The sequence below is a fragment of the Acipenser ruthenus genome, chromosome 4 (assembly GCF_902713425.1).
Source record: "Acipenser ruthenus chromosome 4, fAciRut3.2 maternal haplotype, whole genome shotgun sequence".
In the NCBI taxonomy this organism is placed as follows: Eukaryota; Metazoa; Chordata; class Actinopteri; order Acipenseriformes; family Acipenseridae; genus Acipenser; species Acipenser ruthenus.
In genome coordinates, this window is record NC_081192.1 from 94,076,295 (window position 1) to 94,095,930 (window position 19,636).

Consider the following 19,636-nt stretch of genomic DNA (forward strand, 5'->3'; position numbering starts at 1 on the left):
TGTAACATACTTGGGTATATCCAATTGATCTTTACAAACTGTGTTTAGATCGCAAAATATTTTTTCTACCAAGTGTGCATTGCTCTATTTTTTGACTTTATAAGGACTTTGTTTAAAAAATATTTAATTTGCATAAGTATTTTAATCTGTTAGATCATATGAATAACTCCTTCTGTCTCTTTGTTTTATTGACATAAGAGTGAATTTAAATATTGTACAAATATATTGACTTTTATTGCAATTCATTATTATATTACATGTCAATTTAAAATCAAATCATTTTTTCTTTACAAATTCATGTGGAATAAACAGCTGTTGGAACTGTAGATAAATTAAGCCAGTAAATTCAGGGGCAGTGGTGACACAATCTCACCTGTCAAACATCTCATCCAAATTAAGCCTGATCCAGTGCCATGTAACAAATGGTTTATAAATGTGAAAATCTTTTTTTTATATATGTAATTTACTCCAACACTAAATTAATATCATGAAATAAACACATAGAATAATACAGGTGGTAAATATAGTAACAGTAACAAAAGCATCTGCAACTCCAATATAATGTCAGGTGTGTAATAATAATATCTTTATATAGCACCTTTCATAGTGGACCACCATCACAAAGCACTTTAGAGAGGTAGACTGTGAACTGTGCATTATATGCAGAGTCACTTACAATAGGACATTGATTTAACATCTCATCCGCAGGATGGAGCACAAGGAGGTTAAATGACTTGCTCAGGGTCACACAGTGAGTCAGTCAGTGGCAGATGTGGGATTTGAACCGGTGACCTTCTAGTTACAAGCCCTGGACTTTAACCACTGGACCACACTGCACCCTTAAAGTATTTTATTGGATGATGTATCCTTTTTAGTGCAATTTACACTTCTCTATTTATTCATGTAATTTACAGAGCCACACTAAACAGCCCATCTCTATTCTTGATTCACAGGTATATTATAAGATTTTGTTATGTGTAAGTCAGATTGTGAAATGAAGAAGCACTGTAATTGTGTAGCTTTAATTAAAAAATACATTGTCATAACAGTTCACTATTGTAGCTAACAAAATAATGATATGAATCTAACCTGTTGTATACTTCCATTAGCTACTGTACAATGGTCTAAAATCTGCAGTTTTTAAAGAAATACATGTTGTACCAAAAATGGTATCTGGTACTACTTTAGGTTAATGGAAGTTTTCAGTTTCTGTGCTTTTTTAAGGTCACTTCCTACATTACACCTCAGAAGCAGCTGGTTGGTTTATGACAGGAAATAAGTAATTGAAGGGGCAGAGACAATTTCACCCTTCAGGTGAAATGATCAAGGAAGTGCAACACTAACTTAAAGTTTGGCTTGCAAACAGAAATGTCTTAAACCAAGTGTAGTACCATATCTAATGTTTAAAAAAAAAAAAAAAAAAAAAAACATGTTTACTGTAACACGTGTTTCTTTCAAAACTGCACATTTGACACATACAGTATATAACGAATGAAAGTGCACAACAAGTACAATTTATGGAATTATTTTGTTAGCTACAGTAACTTTAAGAGGAGATACCAGAGAGGAAAGGGAGACCAATACCAGATGAACCAGATTCCAAGGAGTGGAGTTGCACAAATCAGTAACAAATCAGTGACGTTTTGGAGTTACAAAATCATTTTAATGAAAATATTCAACAACACAAAAAAGAGCATCACTGATGATGTTGCTTATTGTAATACAAGGTAGTAAAATAGATTTTAAACCTTTAATCCATTCAGATGTAGCACATTATAGAATAGTGAAAAGTGAGTTTTAGAATCAGCCCACTAAGTCTTGGATTAATGCTTCCTTGGATGGAGTAAAAATAAATCACTTTGGTCCTTAGATGACATGAAATGGCAATGTTCAACTCCAGGCATTACTCAGAAATCCTTTGCAAATTACCACCATCAGTGATGGAAACATCAGTTTTAAATCAATCTGGGCAACCAGGAAAGACTTAATAGGGCTGGAAATTGAATTAAGCATTGCAAGTTTAAAAAGTGTAAATATCTGTCAGCCTCAACCAGCCAGACAGCTAAGGGAAGAAAATGGACAGAACCCAATGTAGAGAGCTGCAATATCCATACCAGTAAATGTAAAAGAAACTGTAATTTGGACTTCATATTTTCACAAATAGATTTGCTTTTTAAAACATCTGCATCACAACATGTTGGCTTTAAGTTTCGCAAAACATATCAAATGCATATCACAAAAGTGTTTTGCTTTTTTCTTGGTCACAATACATTTTTAAACTTTCTGAGAAAAGCTGTTCTTTCGTGTAGGGTGGAGTTAATTCCATTAGATGTCATACTTGGCAAGACGCAGTTGGCTGATGTATCTGCCTGTAGAAAAATGAAAACATTATTAGGTCTGTTATTGTATTTCGTCACTTCAGGCCCTTCATAAACAGGGGCAGTGTTTGTATTAGAGTGCTTATTACAGTAGATATATACAGTATCTACTGGTTAGGTATGCATACAACTAAATACTATTATGTTATTTTTTTAACTTATAATGCATAACCCAAGTTATATATCGAACAGTATATGTTGTATTTATTATATAGGCTAACTTCCTAACTCCCTATTTGTATAGGCTAACATGTGGTCATAAATGCATTCATGATTATTACAATCTTTGTAAAAATAAAGTTATACAGTGTTCCCCCTTTATAACGCTGTAGTTAAGAGACCTTGCTATTTGTGTTCCACCTTATAATGAGAATACTTGTGTTAGTGTAATGGCATTATGGGGCAAATGGGAGCCATGACTGTACCGCCTTACAAAGGGGAGCACTGTACTGGCCTTATTTTCTGCAACTCTACCTGTTTAGCATTAGTTGATATTGTGTTTCATTTCCAGGTTGGTAATATTGGCACAAACATTTTTTATTGTAATATAAAGTATACCTGCAGTAAGAATCAAAATGTAAGCATCACTTCTTAAAATATACATTATGACATAGTTTTCAAATTCTAGAAAACAACCTGTTTTCTTGTATCCAATGTGTATTATTTAAAATTCAAGAACGTAATTATAGGATGAAAATATTTCTTTGAAAACAGTTTTCCTATAGTAAAGAGATATATTAACTTTCATTTTTGTGTTCTTTCTTTCTTTGTAAATTCAGCATGTGCTACACCTTTCTGGTGTTCAGCTCAGCTGCTGTACTTAATCTGCTTGTTGTCAGCGCATTCTATTGAACACTATGAAGGATTGTCATCCCATTCATATGCCTACAAGCAAAACACTTGACACAGGCTGAGTTTTTAGGGTGTTACTAAAAGTATGCACATTGACTTCCCCACAGTACTGATCTGCAAATGCTAGCAGGCTATGAGATACCCTCTGCTATTTATTAATTCAGTTAAAAAATGGTAGGAAACTCATTTTTTAACTGAATTAATAAATAGCAGTAATACAAAACCATGAAACCAACAGGTGATCTTTGAATTTTGTGTTCGGCTGCAGATTGGATAGTAGATTCTAAACTGCAGATGGAACTGGCTACAACCCCAGTTTGATATTGAAATGAAATGAGACTGGATTGTGCAGACTGGTTTCCAGATGCAGATAGAAAATTGCCTTAATAGGATTTATTGCATTGTTTCAGTTGTTTTCACTACTGAATGATAAACTGATGAGTCTGAGGTGCATACAAAAACATAAAACTACATTCATACATTTTCTTTCTGCAATATCACACCAATATAGCTTCAAGACCGAGGTGAATAGTTATATACATTAGTCCAATTGGGACTCATGCGTCTCTTTTTAAAAATAATATAAAATAGCTATTAAAAATGTTCAACTGAGCTTCTTTTTTTTTCAATTTACAGTGGCCGATTTTCTGCCTAATTTAGAATGTCCAATTACGTTCTAGCCAATTGCTTCTTTACACCCAGGAACTCAAGAGCATATTTCCATGAGCTACTGGCTTCTGGGAGACAATGGCTTGGCCTGTAGATGCTTGAGCTCACCAGGCGTCTGGCCAGTAGGGGGTCGCTCTAGCACGATGAGAAGAAACAGTCCTTGACAGGTTTGCTTCCCTAACCCCAATGTGATGTCATTTAGAATCCCCATTGAAACGAGCGACTTTGCCCAGTCAGGATGCAAACCTGTGCTCCCCTGACTTTATGACTCACTGTGTACACCACGCTGCAGTACTTTACTGAGGGACCCAAGCTTTTAATACAATACAGATCTTACTTGAAAGACCACATGAACATTTTATTTAAATAATTATAGTCTATTTTACATATTATGTTGATGCTCACAGGCCAATTTGGGAAACACTCTTGAACAGGACTGTGACTTCCTGATGTAGGTGCATCAATATTGGAGAATCGAGTCCCTGTTGTAACTAAGAGTTTCTCGTAACTGTCTGGAGACATCTCAGGTCACACCTTCATGATTTCAATGCATACTCTACCCTCTCACACACACACAAATATGTTGACATCCACGTGACCAACCATTGCTACAGAATTTCAATATATAAATAAAAAACGCAGTAACAGTAAATACTGTTCTTTGCACAAAGTCAGTTGACCTGTGTTTTAGTACACTGTACCTTCATATACCTTAACCAGTAGACAGACTGTAGGCAAAACGGCGATCATGATACATGCTACAAAAGAGCCAGGCATTTGCTCTAGTAGTTCTAGAGGTTTTGACCTTGTCTCACCTCTGGGGCAACGTGAATCATACGCTGTCTGTTTCATTGGGATGGTAAAGATGTTTGTATAATTTTGAATCAATAGATGTTTATGATCTCAGGAGGCCATTTAGTTCAAAATCTATGTTTTTTTTCCCAGCTATGCAAATGATACCTTTTACAAATTATTATTATTGTATACCTGTATAAATGTATTGTATAACCTATAATATATATATATATATATATATATATATATATATATATATATATATATATATATATATATATATATATATATATATCATAAACAAAATAAATACAAACCAAAATGAACACAAATTTAAATAAATAAAATTCTAAAAGAATATCTTGTGTTACTTTTTTTTATTTACAAAGCATTTTGTATGTTTAAATGCATCTGCTTTAGGTGTTTTTTTTTTTAAAGAAAACAAAGTTTGCATTAGTATACAAATAACACATGAACAAAACATAAAACACAAAACACAACATGGACAGTAAACACCAGGACAGTGTTTTAAAATTATAAATCACATATTTTATATCAAAAGAATTACTTTTCTTCAAAGCCAAATTTAATCTAAAGCAATCTCACATTTTATTACAGAAAAATCCTGCATACAGTATGTTTTGAGTTTTTCCTCTGTCAGCAAAATCCTGTCACTTTGAATAGTGGTAGAAGATAAGGGTATGTTATTGAATTCTATTTGAAATTTGGCTGGACCACCTATTCGCATGCATTTAAATTGTTTCTTTCTTTTCTTACCAGACACAGTTTTTCTTTTTCATTTCCATATGGACACGGTCTTCTTTCAAGTAGAACAGTATAGATGTTAAAATGCAATGCGTGTTTAGCAATCGTTGTGAGCGAACATTATTAAAGTTTCAGTGAAGTGCCCTACATCTCAAGTTTATGCTATATTGCTTGGTAACTTAGAATGTACGAAAGAAATAAGTATAGTAATTAATAGTTATTAGTGTAACATATTTCATAGAAATATACAGGTAGCAGGCATTTGACATAAAATATAATGTATACCTAGTTGCACAGAACAGGAATATAAATTGCATGCTTTTAACACATTATTTTTAGCTAATAAAACATGAAATAATACTTTCTTTTTTCCAAATATTAAAAGCTGTCTTTTTTGTCACATATTTCCATTTAGCAGTCTACTTAATCCAAATATTAAGCTGTTATATTACTCGTTCTTCATTGTGATCAGCATAAAAAAAAAAGTGACAATCAAGGCAAAATACCTGAATTCAAGTTTCTGTCCTGAATTTTAAGTTCTCACTTTAAAATGTCATAGCTTCTTATTGCCATTCTTATTGGAGTAAATGATCTTGTTATAATATTTTATAATACTATGAAAATATTCCACTAAGAAAAGTCCATAAAACATCATGCTGGTGTATATTCCCGGTCCATATTTTCATATTTCATTGAAGCTTGCTCGAAATCATCCAGGACGAATGCACTATTCTCAAGCAGTCTATATAATGAAAACAATGCATATGTAACAGAATGTAGAATGTAAGAAAATACATCACAAATAATACATTACACAAAGTGATAAAACACAGACAACAACAGAATATCAACTAGTACATAAAATTAAAATGATTGCAAAATTCACACTATGTGCAGTTTGTTAAAAAACAAGTTTGTTATTTCTAAAATGTATCACTAAACTACAAAAGATTGAAAAAAAAGACATTTAGCATTTTGCAACATCTAAATACATATCTAAAGAAACACAAAAAGCTAACTACAGTATATTTATATATTCTTAATAACTGTAATACAACATTGTTAGGAGTTCCACATATATAAGCATGTTGTCAAAATATTGTCAAATTCTGTATCTTGAAACAGTATAAAAAAAGTATATAAGATCTCTCATGTAATTTCACAATGATATTCAAAGGGTTCTAAAAATATATTTAATAGAGAGATATTATTTAAGTTTCGGTATATATATCCTGCATATGGGTACAAAATCTGGGCATGTTGCTCTCTAATTTGGTATGCCAAGAATATAATTTAATGAGAATACCATTGTTCCAAAATTCTTGGAAAGACAAAAATGAACCTATGATGGACAACAATATTGTATTTACCATAAATTCAAGTTTGCATACAATGACAAATGAATACTATTCAAATGTAAACTGCAAGCGTTAGTATCTACAGTTTAGTGTGAATGTGCTGTGAGCAAACATTCTGCATTAAAAGCTTTTGCAACATATCAACGGAAAACATGGAAAAATGAATACAACTATAACTGACTACATTTAAATGAACACTAAAACTATTCAAAAGCAGTCACTTGTTAAACAAAACAATTGGAGGAAAGGAAAGCAAGAAAGAAAGACCATTGATATGTTAAAGTTTCAGAACTAGGAAAACGACTGGAAGACATTTTAGTTTTGTTTAGATTGGTTTGCTTACCTTGAGTTTGTCTCTTAGACCCTAGTTGTGTTGTATTCAGATTCATGTTTGCTTAGAGACCCAATGAGGCAGAACCTGGAATGTTATGGCTATTTCATTTAATATAATAATGTTTTGCATAGAAAATATATATATATACATAGGCTACATAAATGCAGTACATTTGATTTGAAGTGTTTTAGTGAAGTGTGAAACACTTGCATGCAAAGATGAAAAGGAAATACTACAATAAAACAATTATTGTCTGAAACTCTAGGTGATACAAATGTACAAAACAAGGATGTAATGCGTGTATACAAGCCAAACACACACACACGAGCACACGCAATGTGCATGCACGACAAAGATACATAAAAGATATGTTTGCATGTTTTATGGGTTGTAAAAAAGGGGCTTCATAACTACCATGTTCTTGTAAACGTTTAATCTTTCCTTTAGTCAACAAGCAATCAAGGTGCAGTTATACAATAAAAATAATCTCTTTATTAGACTGTAAAAAACAGGTTCATGCCCATGTTTTCTAATTTACTGAGTAGAAAGATTTATTTCGACTATGGTATCATTTTTTTGCATATGTAAATATATATTTATATTACCGGTATATAAGAATATTCTATGAGCACTACATTTTTAAATATAATTTATAGGTGCTTTGATTATTTAATCACAAAACAAGCATTTCTACTTCAGCTTTTTGAAAAAAAAGACAAAATAGGCTCAAAATGTACTTGTTCAGTCCTTTCACTGGACTATTAATTCTTAATATTTTCCATGCACTAAATATCATATAATTGCATCTCACAATTGTGTGTCTTATCACTAATGGTATGAGCCGCATTAGGTGGCAACATGCATTTTGGTTTGGTATAAGACTATAAGATTTCAACAACATGGTAACTTTCTTTGGCCTGAGAGCAATTGTATTTGAACATTTTAACCTATTCGTTATGAATGATACTCAGAGGTCTAAATGGAAAGTGGGAAAATAACAAAGAAGAAGAGAGTTGTAACCTCAAAAAAAAAGAAAAAAAAGAAAAAAGAAAGAAATTAATGTCTGGGCATAGAAGTCCCCATGTAATAGTCTTCATCAAAAATCAATGGATACTGACCGCTGGACTGCTTTATCGTGCCTGGAGAGCCTGTGACTTGTCGTGGGCACCTCTTCGATTTCATCCAGATCGCATCCATCCGCTGCGTCCTGCGAATAGCTGTGCTTCATCACCAGAATGCTCCTCCTGTTACTGGGTGGGATTAGAGGCCTTACAGGCTGGGGCTGTATTTCAGTTAAGATAGCAGCATCCCGAGTGCTGAGGTTACTGCGGCTACCCTTGGTGCTGGACATCTGAGATCCACAGTGGTGGTCGTGAATGCATTTCGACGAAGACCGTCTCAGTTTATGGTAGTTCTCAAAGTCATCGGCAATGTCCATCAAATCAGCAGAGGCCCCCGTTCCTCTGAGCGTGCAGAGTTCATAGTGTGGGGGCTCAAACACCTCCTGAAACACTGTTTGGTCACAGTCTTCGTTCCTTTGGATGAATTTTTTGCGAGGCTGTTTGATTTGAACTATAACAGATACAACAAGAAGGATAATGACAATGCCAGAGGTTACTCCTATTATAGTCCCGCTGGTGTTTGTGAGGTTGTCCAGCAGGTTAGCTTTTCTCTTTTCTGTGTGAAACAAAAATACGTGGTTACAGTTCTACCCATAATGCACGTTCAATCACACTTAAACACACACATGACAATGATAGAATCCATTTGACTTATACGCTTCAGACAAAAAAGAACAAATGAAAATGTTACAAGACAAATAAAAACCCAACTTAAACTGACTATGAGCCCTTTAGCATCAGGTTACAGTACGGGCCGTATCTAAAAACTGTAGTTTATTTTTCTTTTAATGATTACTTGAAATACAATAACTTATTTACAGTTAGGTCTTTCTTTCCCACAGTTTCACAGCTGGAAGCACTGCAGTACAAGCAGTTGAAATGGCTTGCCCAAGGTTTTGCAGTAAATCAGTAGACATACTGGTATTCAAAACCATCTCGTCTCCTACTATAGATCTGATTTGTAAGCTATGCTGCTTTAACATCTATGATAGTGTGAACCATACAGTACCATAAACCATAACTGAAAGTCACAAAAAATACCCTAAAAACTTAATTTAAACAATTTTTAAAATGTTCTATAATTATGTTTTTGCACTGCTTTCGTAGCACTTTTCTTTTTCAGTCATATTTATTTTTAAATACATGTCTTAACAGTGATGAATAAATGGATAACAAATTAATTACTAAACTCTATTTTCATTAATGCATTCATTTAATTAAAAACCCAATCATAAAGCACATCAAGCCTGGAGAACCATCATTAACATCCTTTGTTGATTTAATATATATCTCTCTCTCTCTCTCTATCTCTCTCTCTCTCTCTCTCTCTCTCTATATATATATATATATATATATACTGCATATATAATGCAGAATATAGGCAGTGGCCCATCAGCACCATCTCAAACTGATCAAATAAAGAATGACCAACTGAGGTCCACTTACAACATAGATTTTTAACATTACCTTTGCAATGGTTTTCATCCCACGGATACACACAGTTCTGAACTCCATTACAAACCAAAGTGTTATTGATGCACATGTTACTGTGGCAAAAGAATGCATCGGCTTCACAGGGAGCTGAAATTGGCAGAAAATGCAAAATTGGTAGACAACATTTATAACATTTCTTAGAAAGGATCATGTGAAAACAAAACAAATACATTTGTTTTAAAGCATTCTTTATTCTTTAAATATATAGGAGGCTGTGTGGTCCAGTGGTTAAAGAAAAGGGCTTATAACCAGAAGGTCAATGGTTCAAAGCCCAGCTCACTTATTGTGTGACCCTGAGCAAGTCATTTAACCTCCTTGTGCTCTGTCTTTCAGGTGAGATGTTGTTGTAAGTGACTCTGCAGATGATGCATAGTTCACACACCCTAGTCTCTGTAAGTTGTCTTGGATAAAGGTGTCTGCTAAATAAACAAATAACTATATATACTGTCCACCAGAATGTCACATGTTATTATCTTTGTTAAAAATCTTGGAATGGATCATGTTTACACATTTGAGAGAATGACGACTTGGCAACAGGAATATGAAGTAATTCAGTGGCACAAGTAGAGTTTAATTTTCATGGTTCAAATCAACAAGAGGACTATTTCAGACTTATCTACTCCAGTGCAACATTCACAGCACTATCTTACAGGAGAGTACACCTAAAAATATCATAAAACTACAAAATAAACACTTGAGAATTATTAGAAATTCTTTAGTGCATTTCCCTAATTTATACTCTTTTTTTGTTACTTTCATAAAACAATGGGGCTGAACAAAAAGAAAGGTGTTGATAGCTACAGTAGCAGCACATGATAAGTTCAAGCAGCAGAGTAACTGCTCAGTGACAGGCATTGTTATAATGAGACCTAAAACAAGATAGGTCATGTGATTTAGGGGTATAAGAGAAGGATTTTCAGAGCCTGGAAATTATTCAATTACAATCTTCTCTTTGTGTTTTAAGTGCCAGTGTTTTATCTCATCAGTAGAGCACTCAGGAACTGTCTGGCAAATAAGTACCAAGGTGACTTCCTGTAGACACATCTGCAGGATGACACCTCCTTTTCAATTTGTAATTATATTAGGAGTAAAGTACAACTGTGCATATTAAATAAGGCTGTCATTTTATTTTATCGGAAACCCCAAGACAAAATGACAACATCCTTATTTTGTACAGGTGGCTGTACCGTATTCATTATAATTAGAACTAGATTATTTTTTTGTTATTGTTGTAGCATTTTTTTTTGTTAAATAGTAATAAAAAATGCTGTCATCATCAGGCACAAGTTGGAATCTGGACTTTTGATATGCTGATCCTGCCTGTTGGTTTATACAGCTGTCTTGTGGCCAAGTTGGTGAACACAGATGTGTTTATATGAACTACAGGACAGGAAGCATGAACGGTATTATCTTTCTGTTGTCATGTGACAACTACTGTATATGATAATAACTACTCACTACCACCAAATACATATATTTTTTTATAATTCCATATTTATTTCTTAGCAGACGCCCTTACCTGCTGTAAATATCAATGTTTAAGGTTGCAATACATTCTTGCTAATTCTATATACAGAATGGATGATATATGGTGCAGAGTATGAATCATTCATAAATCAATGTTGCAAAACCTCTACAGAATAACAATCTAAGGATAATCTTTATTTGACCACAAGGTGGTGTCCTCTTCCTCATAACCACTCATTTTAGGGAGAACCACACATTGTTTAAAGATAGGTAAAGACTAAACTCCAGACCAGACCAGAACATTCAATTAAATTGTTCAGACCAGAACATTCAATTAAATAATAATTGAGTGACAGGACCAGAGACCAAAAGTGATGACGTTAAATCTAAATGCCTTTCATGAATTGTTTCCTATACAGCCACTGTTTAAACATTCAGGCATTTTTCCTTTAAAGGGAAAGCTCCAGGAAGCACATTCATGCACAGAAACGTACAGCATGTACCTGAAGATCGGATTAGTTCAGCCCTGAAGAAAAAAAAAACTGAATTAAGACAGAGTAGTTTTTTAAACTTTTGTTTAAAGGTAGGTTACTAACAATAACATCTCGAATGCCTTATTTTATTCCTTTCTTTTGAAGTGCACTCATATACAGCTCTTTGAAAAAAAAAAAGGTATGCCATAACTCTGACAATAGGGTGTAAGACCACCACGGGCTGCCAGTATAGCAAAAATGTTTTGGAGGGATACGTTCCTCAATTATTGCGTTTAATTCCTTCAAGGAATTTGGGGGTGGAAAAATTCAGCAAAGAGTGTTTTCCAGTACAGCCCATAGGACTCATCACTTTTAAGTAATTTGCTCAGGCCAACCAACCATCTACTATCAGCTCTTCACCAAACTATCAGACTGAAACTGCCTTGCAACAAGAAGTAGCAGCATTCATAATTTACAGAGTGAGAGACTGACTATTCACACACAAATCTGTGCTGCAAATTGCTGTTGTTTCTATATGACCTGTATATATACTGGTAACATTTTGGTGTGTTTCCATCCTTTCTTTAATTAAAAAATGCACATCAAGATACCACAATAACTTATTGAGGCGAGACAGTTAATCTACTGAAGAATCTATGCTGGTTTAATGCACCTGATTTTCTCAACGCTTGGAAATAATTATATGGCAAATAATGTATTTGCTGCTAGAAATTGAAATTAAACCTGCGGAGAAGGAATGAAAACTGTGATTGACTGACAACTGACACTGAATTGAAACACCAGACACAAAATGCCCAATATATGGTTAAATTGCCCTGTCAGTAAATTGACTCATTAAATTCCTTACGTTCTTGGAAAGATGTGAAAAGTATCTGGAAATGGCTGTTGCGGCTGCCTTCGTCAGCCCACATGCGGATAACCCCCAGCCCTGTCAGCAGCATCACATCATTTGCCACAGTGCTGCAGAACTTGGCTTTCAGGTCTTCCACAGAGCTGCTCCCATCATAGACTGCCACAAAATTCCGCTTGCACTCATTAGAGTTCTGCATCTCATAGTCCAAGAACCGCAGATAGATCTGCAAGATACACACAGCAGACAAAGCATTTCAAATTTCAATAACAAAAGGCAAACACTGCTGAACTCAGTTACGGCATTTAACTTTTAACAGTATTTTTTACCAGTCATTTTTTGTTGCTTTAATCAGACTCCTTAACACTTGCTTTGCATGGTTGTGTGATAGACAGTAGCTATTTGTTCTTGCAGGACTCCACAACAAAGGAGGTGAGATTTAGTTGGATAAAATAAATAATAAGCTGTGTATATTCATTTTATTTGTCAAATAACTGGACGTAGAGGCTTGCTATTTTTAAAGTGGTTACTTCAGTCTTCAATTGACTTTTATTGCTTAAGGGGCCTTAATTGTACTGTTTTCTGGTGATGTTTTTTGTAAAATTAAAATATGTTTTTCTTCTTTTAGATATAATTAAGTAATTGTGTTACAAATATGCCCTTAAACAACTTATCTCAACCTTTTGTAAATGATGGGTGCTTTATTTTAATTGCAGCGTAGTCTAGTAATGAGGATTGAGGTCCAAGAAGGCCCAGGATATTCAGATTTTTATACTCCAGTTCAGACACTCATTTAGAACATCATTTCACCTTCCAGGTGCATACAGGATTTCACTGAAATGATCTGGAATCCATGAACTACCTAAAACTATGTTATGTTAAAAACATATAGTTTAACAATTAGTGCCAGCCCACAACATTTCAGTACAGTCAAACCCTTTTACTATGACTGCAGAGGGACATGAGCAGAGTGTGACAAGACTCACAGTGATACCATCAGTGTGTCTCTGCTGACTCCCATTATATTCCTGCCAGGACGTTTAATTGTGGTGATAATAAGCAAGTTATCAAATGCTAGTAGATTTTGTAGATTGTGATACATGACTTTAATAAAATATGTATGTTTGCAAAAAAATGACCTATGCAGGTTGTAATTTTACTATTATTATTTTTTAAAATTATTATTAATATACAATAGGCTACATTATGTTTGTGTTTCTGATTAAATGCATTGATGGGCAACAAAAAAGAAACCTCTCCATTATGTAAACACGTATTATACTGCAGATGTACCATACTCACGGGACGTCCATTTATACACAATATAAATTCAGAAAGGAAAAAAAATCACAGGACGCAACGGCAGACTGCAAAGTAAGGTTTACACTGGTTTTAGACACTCAAGACTTACAAATCATGCCAGACTCCATAATCGATAGGCTGTGGATTGTTGAGGGTATCACACCATTATTTTTAATAGGGATTTGGACAAAACCCCAAAATGATCCCGAAACAGAATACCGGTATGTAAAGGCAAGGGTTAGACAGGTTTTACTGTGCATTTGGTTAATGTCTTTTTAAATAATACAAATGCAATAAAAATGATAACAATCTATGTAAAATGTTAAAATGTTTGTGTCATTTACACTTGTATAGTCTATAGTTATGTTTGGTGTACTTTGGTATGATATCATGACCATTTTATACCTGGAGCGTTTTTGAACGTGAATCTTCAAGCTCGTTGTATAAGAGCAACTTCGAAGCTGTCCTTAAACAGAGACCTACATTATACTGTTTTATATGGATTTAAGATCTACATTTTGGAAAATAAATGATGCTGTATATTTCTGTACAATTATGATGTATTTAATATGTAAGCAATATGACATGACAGGGTGTGTGATATTAGAGTATATCACACACCCCGAAGTGCTTTACTGCACTTAAAAAAGGGTTAAATAACTAAATTGAAAAAAAGTCATTTTTATTAAATATCCTTCTGCCTAAAACTGAGCTAAGAAAAAATACTTCCTTATAACTTTTTTTTTAAAATAAAACCAACAATGCATTAATTAAAAAAGCGATTTATAGATGTTGAATTAAACATTGCCACTGAAAGTGCAGTTTTTCTTTATTTGTTAGTTATACTTCTTGTAATTCTTGGTTTGTTCATTACATTTTTAAGTAAAATATTACTGGCCATTTTCATCATGACACAGTACAAATGAATCTGCCTTTAAATCACGCAGTACCTTCCTCACAAGACCTGCGACAGTATCAGATGACAGTGCTGTTTTTTTTTTTTTTTTTTTAAATCATTCTTTGTTATCAGGGGTAGTAACAGGAGGTATCCATAACAGATTTGTGCTACAGCTTCACAGTGGCAAGAGAGACGTTATTTGCATTATGGAATACCCAGTTACTTATCAAACTGACTTTGCAGTTTACGGCTGGACAACGTGGAGAACTACTGGGCCAGTGTTAAGAAACAATTTAAAACAATGCAGGGCACAGCAGAAGAGATGGACAAAACCATCGTACCTGGACAAAATTATGTGGAAAGAAAGGTACGGCACGAATTGTCGAGATGCATTTATAAATATTCTGCATGAGATCACACAGCTGCGCAGGGGGTGGGACCGGCTACAGCAGGCAGGGCGCAAATGCAACCAACCAGAGGAGAAGAACGGACATACAATAGACCGGGGACAGCGTCAACAAAACATCCATTTAACCACCACAGTCTCTTTGAAGAGTGACCCAAATCTCTACTGAAAAGCTGAAAGTAGATATATTTTTAAATCTATTTATTTTCAGAATGGGATAGGGACACGCTGTAGTTCAGGGAGAAGGAGCAGTTTTGAATTGATTTCAATACTTTTGTTTTGTTTTTTTTCACTACTTTAATTAATCATTGGTATCCGATTGACTCATTCAATATCTCATGTACACCTCGGTTTCCCAAAAGTTCAATATTTACATAAATCTCGTCAGTCATGTTTATTGCGATAAATTCCAATATGTCTGCGTTTTTTTTTAAATTCTAGTGGCGTATGGACGTACAAGTGATTTGCCCCTTTTTGAAAAGAAGTGCCATGCTGATATACTGTAATATCAACACCCCCCATGTCACCTGTTTTGACCAATCAGGATAGAGTATTTAAAAGATCTTAGAGTAATTATCACTATTACATTTCAGTTTAAATATAGTGATTTGAGTTACAAGCTCAGTTGATATTGAGGTGGAAAGCAATCCCAGTGCTGGTTCTGGCCTGCTACCCATGAGATAACATCATTAGATTTAATGAGTGTTCAGCACCAGATAATGACAAGGAAACGTAATGCGTTAATTCCTCAAGATAAATGACACTGATGCTCGCAACTAATGGACCCTACAATGCCAGTTTGGTTTTAACAGGATTCCAGGCAGGAATATGTGCAAGTTCAAAACTTATACCCTCGCGCTGTCTCTTTACCATTTTATCATAAACAGTACTGTATTAATGAGCAGCACAGATATTGTTTCATACATGCACATGGCTAATGGAGTGTTCCATTATACCTTTCATCAACAAGGGTGGAGACAGCAAGTGGATGGGTTAACCTTTATTAGAACAAATAATTATTTACAAGACTCAAACTGCGTATTTCCTGAAGACATACATTATGTAAATTCCTCTGCACATAATTTCATACACTAGGCACTTGGCTTGCTTAAGCATCTGGCTAGTTAAAACTAAAATGACTGGTAATATAATTCCGTGCTTTATGAAGAAATAAAATGTCAGCTGATATTTATGTGCAACTTTAGATGCATTAGATGCTTGTAACCAACATGAAAAAAATAGAAGAATTAAACCATGAATTAAACATCAGTAATAATAATGTGGAATATATCATGAACATTCCGCACTTTCCTAAATCATTTGCATAAAAAAGGCTGCAACACAGCTACGGCTAAAGGTTTTGCATTGCCCTATAGAATCAACACATTTTGCTACACAAAGTCAAATAAAACCTGTTGAATAATGTTACGTTAACAACATATTGAATTGCATACCACTTTGTAGTTTTCCATATACTTAACGAAAAACTGACAAATTTTAAAAATGTGAAATTTCGAAATTCCAACATAAAATACTGTACTACTATTATGGCTTTCGGTAGACTTTTGCAATTTCATTTTGTAGTTTCTTTGATTACACAGTGTTAAATACAAGCTCTAAATAATGTTCATATAATTTACTTTTTTTTTTTTATTAAGTCTCAATCCTAAAATTATAGTTAATGCGAAACCTTTGACCATAGCTGTAGATAATATGATTGACAGCATACATTCAAATACCTGTTCCATTGTGCAAACTAGGTTTAGCTCTATCAATTATGATCTACAGTCACTTACAGGGGCTGGAAAATACATTGTAAACACCTGGTGTACTAAAACGTTGTCTATAGGGTGTAGGAGTGCATGGGCAACTCGGTGGTTAGAGACTGATTCCATGTGACAAGGCAATTGTTTTGGGGAGGGCACATTTAGCTAAAAGGAATAGCTTGTTGCTTTTGATTAGCCAGTCACATCCCACAGTAAAGGGTTCTAAAGAATATATCAGCTATCAAGCAGCAACATTACAGATCATCAGTTGGGAGGTTTTCTCAGCCGTCTTACAACTAGTTCATGGCAAAGTATTTCTAATAAAAAAAAACACTCATGACTGCAAAGAGACTGTCCCCGGGCTAACCTTTCTACGAAATGGCCTTTCCCTTCTATTTCACTCTTGGTATAATATCAATACCTTCCATCAACATACGTCAGGATTTTTTGAAAGACAGCCGTCAGAGGTCTTTTTCTCACTTAACAAATAACCTCAAAATATTTTAAGACACCATCATATTTCTATAGCCACCTGCTACTGCTGTGCTTAAGTTGCATGTGCGTTGACACATTATTACTATCTATACATTAAAAAAAAAAAGTGGAATTAAAAAAGTGGAAAGTACTGACCTTGGACCTCGGTGGTGCTCGGATATACCATTTACAGTCAACCGCCTCTGTTTCTAAGGCTTTCCCTTCTTTTGTGATTTGCTGAGATTCCACAATACCCTCAGGTCCTCCCATTTCAAACTCACAAACTAAAGCCACCACCACAACAACAAAAAAAACAATCAAAAAATTCTGATTAAAAATATATTTTCAACATAATAATATATGGGCTGCAGTGAATTACAAGCAAAAAATGCATTCTGCGGTTCTGTGATAACATATACCACAAATTATTATTCGATTCAATATACTGTATATATATATATATATATATATATATATATATATATATATATATATAGTTTGTTGTTTGGTTTAAATGCCTAGCATGACAGAATGGCTGTAGCATGTTTACTTTTCATAAATTATACCTACATGGCAAAGGTTTTAGAGCCCCAAGGTCTTTGAAGTCAGGGTCTGAAAAAAAAAAACAGATTGGTAGTTAGTACAGAAATATCCAGTTTCAGAAGATAATAAATAAATAATACATTTATAAGTAAATAATAATTTACTGCCATGATTTATTTAATTGTTATAGATTGTACATTATTTTAATATTATTATTATAAAACATTGTGATTTTTTTCTATAAACTGCAAAATATAACAGTATTTTTATAGTAAGATTAACAAACTACAAGCTTAAAATGTATGTAACATTGGTTTTACTGCGCTTTGTGCTGGACTGCTAAACCACTTTGGACTGGTTTATAGAGCACTGAGATTGATCTGCACCAGCCCGTGGTCCTCTTGTATACACATCAGTGACTTTTCTAGGTTCTAACTAATCCAATTAAATTGGTTTTCCAATATGTTACTTGCATAACTTGTGCTATGTTGTTAACTGGTTTTATTAGTTCTTTCTGTCAGCACTTACAGAGACATCCTATTTGCTCTACACTAATGGAAGACTTTTGTTTAATGTACAGAAAGTTTAAGAGAACACATTGTTCTCTGCAAAAGCTCTTATACTGTGCAAACGAAAAAAAAGAGTCTTCTTCCAGCAAGAGCAGGGTGTGTCATCCGATAAAAGAGGATTTTAAAAACAAAAGCTTAAATACGTAACAGACAACTATGTAAAACGTTGGTTAGGTTATTACATTTTAGAATACTAATGATATTGTGTCTATTTACTAACATGTTACACAATAAATATGTATGAATCAATTAAATACTTATTCCATGCTAAATAAAGTGTTATCAAAATGTTCACGTAGGCTTGGTTTGCATGCAGTTTAGAAACTCTGAATTCTCTCTCCATTGCCATAAGAATATGACACAGTACAAACATAACAGGTACACTTCTCACGCTGTAAGTGCACAACCGAAACATGGTATGGCAAAAGCCAAACCATATGTTCACGTGACTTCATTAAATGTATAAAATTAGCATAACAGAGAATACATACCAGTGGTCTTGCATTGCTGCGAGTTACCGGCCCCAGCACCAGGCTGTAGCAACCATGCATAGACTTGAAATGAAATCTCTTAAACATAATTCATTGGGCAGGATTTATTTCACACGAAAAAAGAACAAAACAAACCTGTTGGTTCCACAGATTTCTTCAGAGATAAATACAGGGCTTAATATCAGCTTACAGAATGAAGTTTCAGAAAGTATAAAAAAAATGCCCAGGGCAGATTAAGCATCTACTGAAGAATTTGTTGAACTTGTGTAATACAAGCTATCAGAACACTGGATTCCCAATAACAAAAACATATAACAGCATTCTACTGGCAAGAGCATTGCTGTGGCCTTGGATTCAGGTGTATTATTATTATTATTATTATTATTATTATTATTATTATTATTATTATTATTACACATGGTGAATGTTCATTTTCCTATAAACTTCAGTGATTTACAGTCTCATTATAAACGGTGGTGGCGTGAGACCTGTGTATAAGTTTGATGATAAAACTGCTAACCTCTGTTTTTAAAGACAAACTCTTCCACTAGTACATGAAAACAACACTGTCAGTAACAAAACAAACAACAGTGCCCTGCAGATTTCAAGA

General features: G+C 34.0%; 1 protein-coding gene across 3 annotated transcripts in view; it reads right to left on the bottom strand.

The window, feature by feature from the left end:
- Window positions 1-307: 307 nt before the first annotated feature.
- Window positions 308-19,636, bottom strand: part of LOC117399355 (neuropilin and tolloid-like protein 1) — a 62,753-nt gene continuing 43,424 nt past the window's right edge. Inside the window, exons 5-11 of one of the 3 annotated variants that reach the window (XM_033998454.3) lie at window positions 17,994-18,035; window positions 17,580-17,707; window positions 12,575-12,803; window positions 9,740-9,853; window positions 8,270-8,828; window positions 7,161-7,235; window positions 308-2,369 (exon numbers count right to left, since the gene is read on the bottom strand). In XM_033998454.3, the coding sequence (XP_033854345.1) occupies window positions 7,175-7,235; window positions 8,270-8,828; window positions 9,740-9,853; window positions 12,575-12,803; window positions 17,580-17,707; window positions 17,994-18,035 (1,133 nt within the window). In that variant the 3' untranslated portion in view covers window positions 308-2,369; window positions 7,161-7,174. Of the gene's footprint in view, window positions 2,370-5,060; window positions 6,202-7,160; window positions 7,236-8,269; window positions 8,829-9,739; window positions 9,854-12,574; window positions 12,804-17,579; window positions 17,708-17,993; window positions 18,036-19,636 lie in introns of those variants that run through there. The other 2 variants (XM_033998452.3, XM_033998455.3) reach the window with 2 other exon arrangements.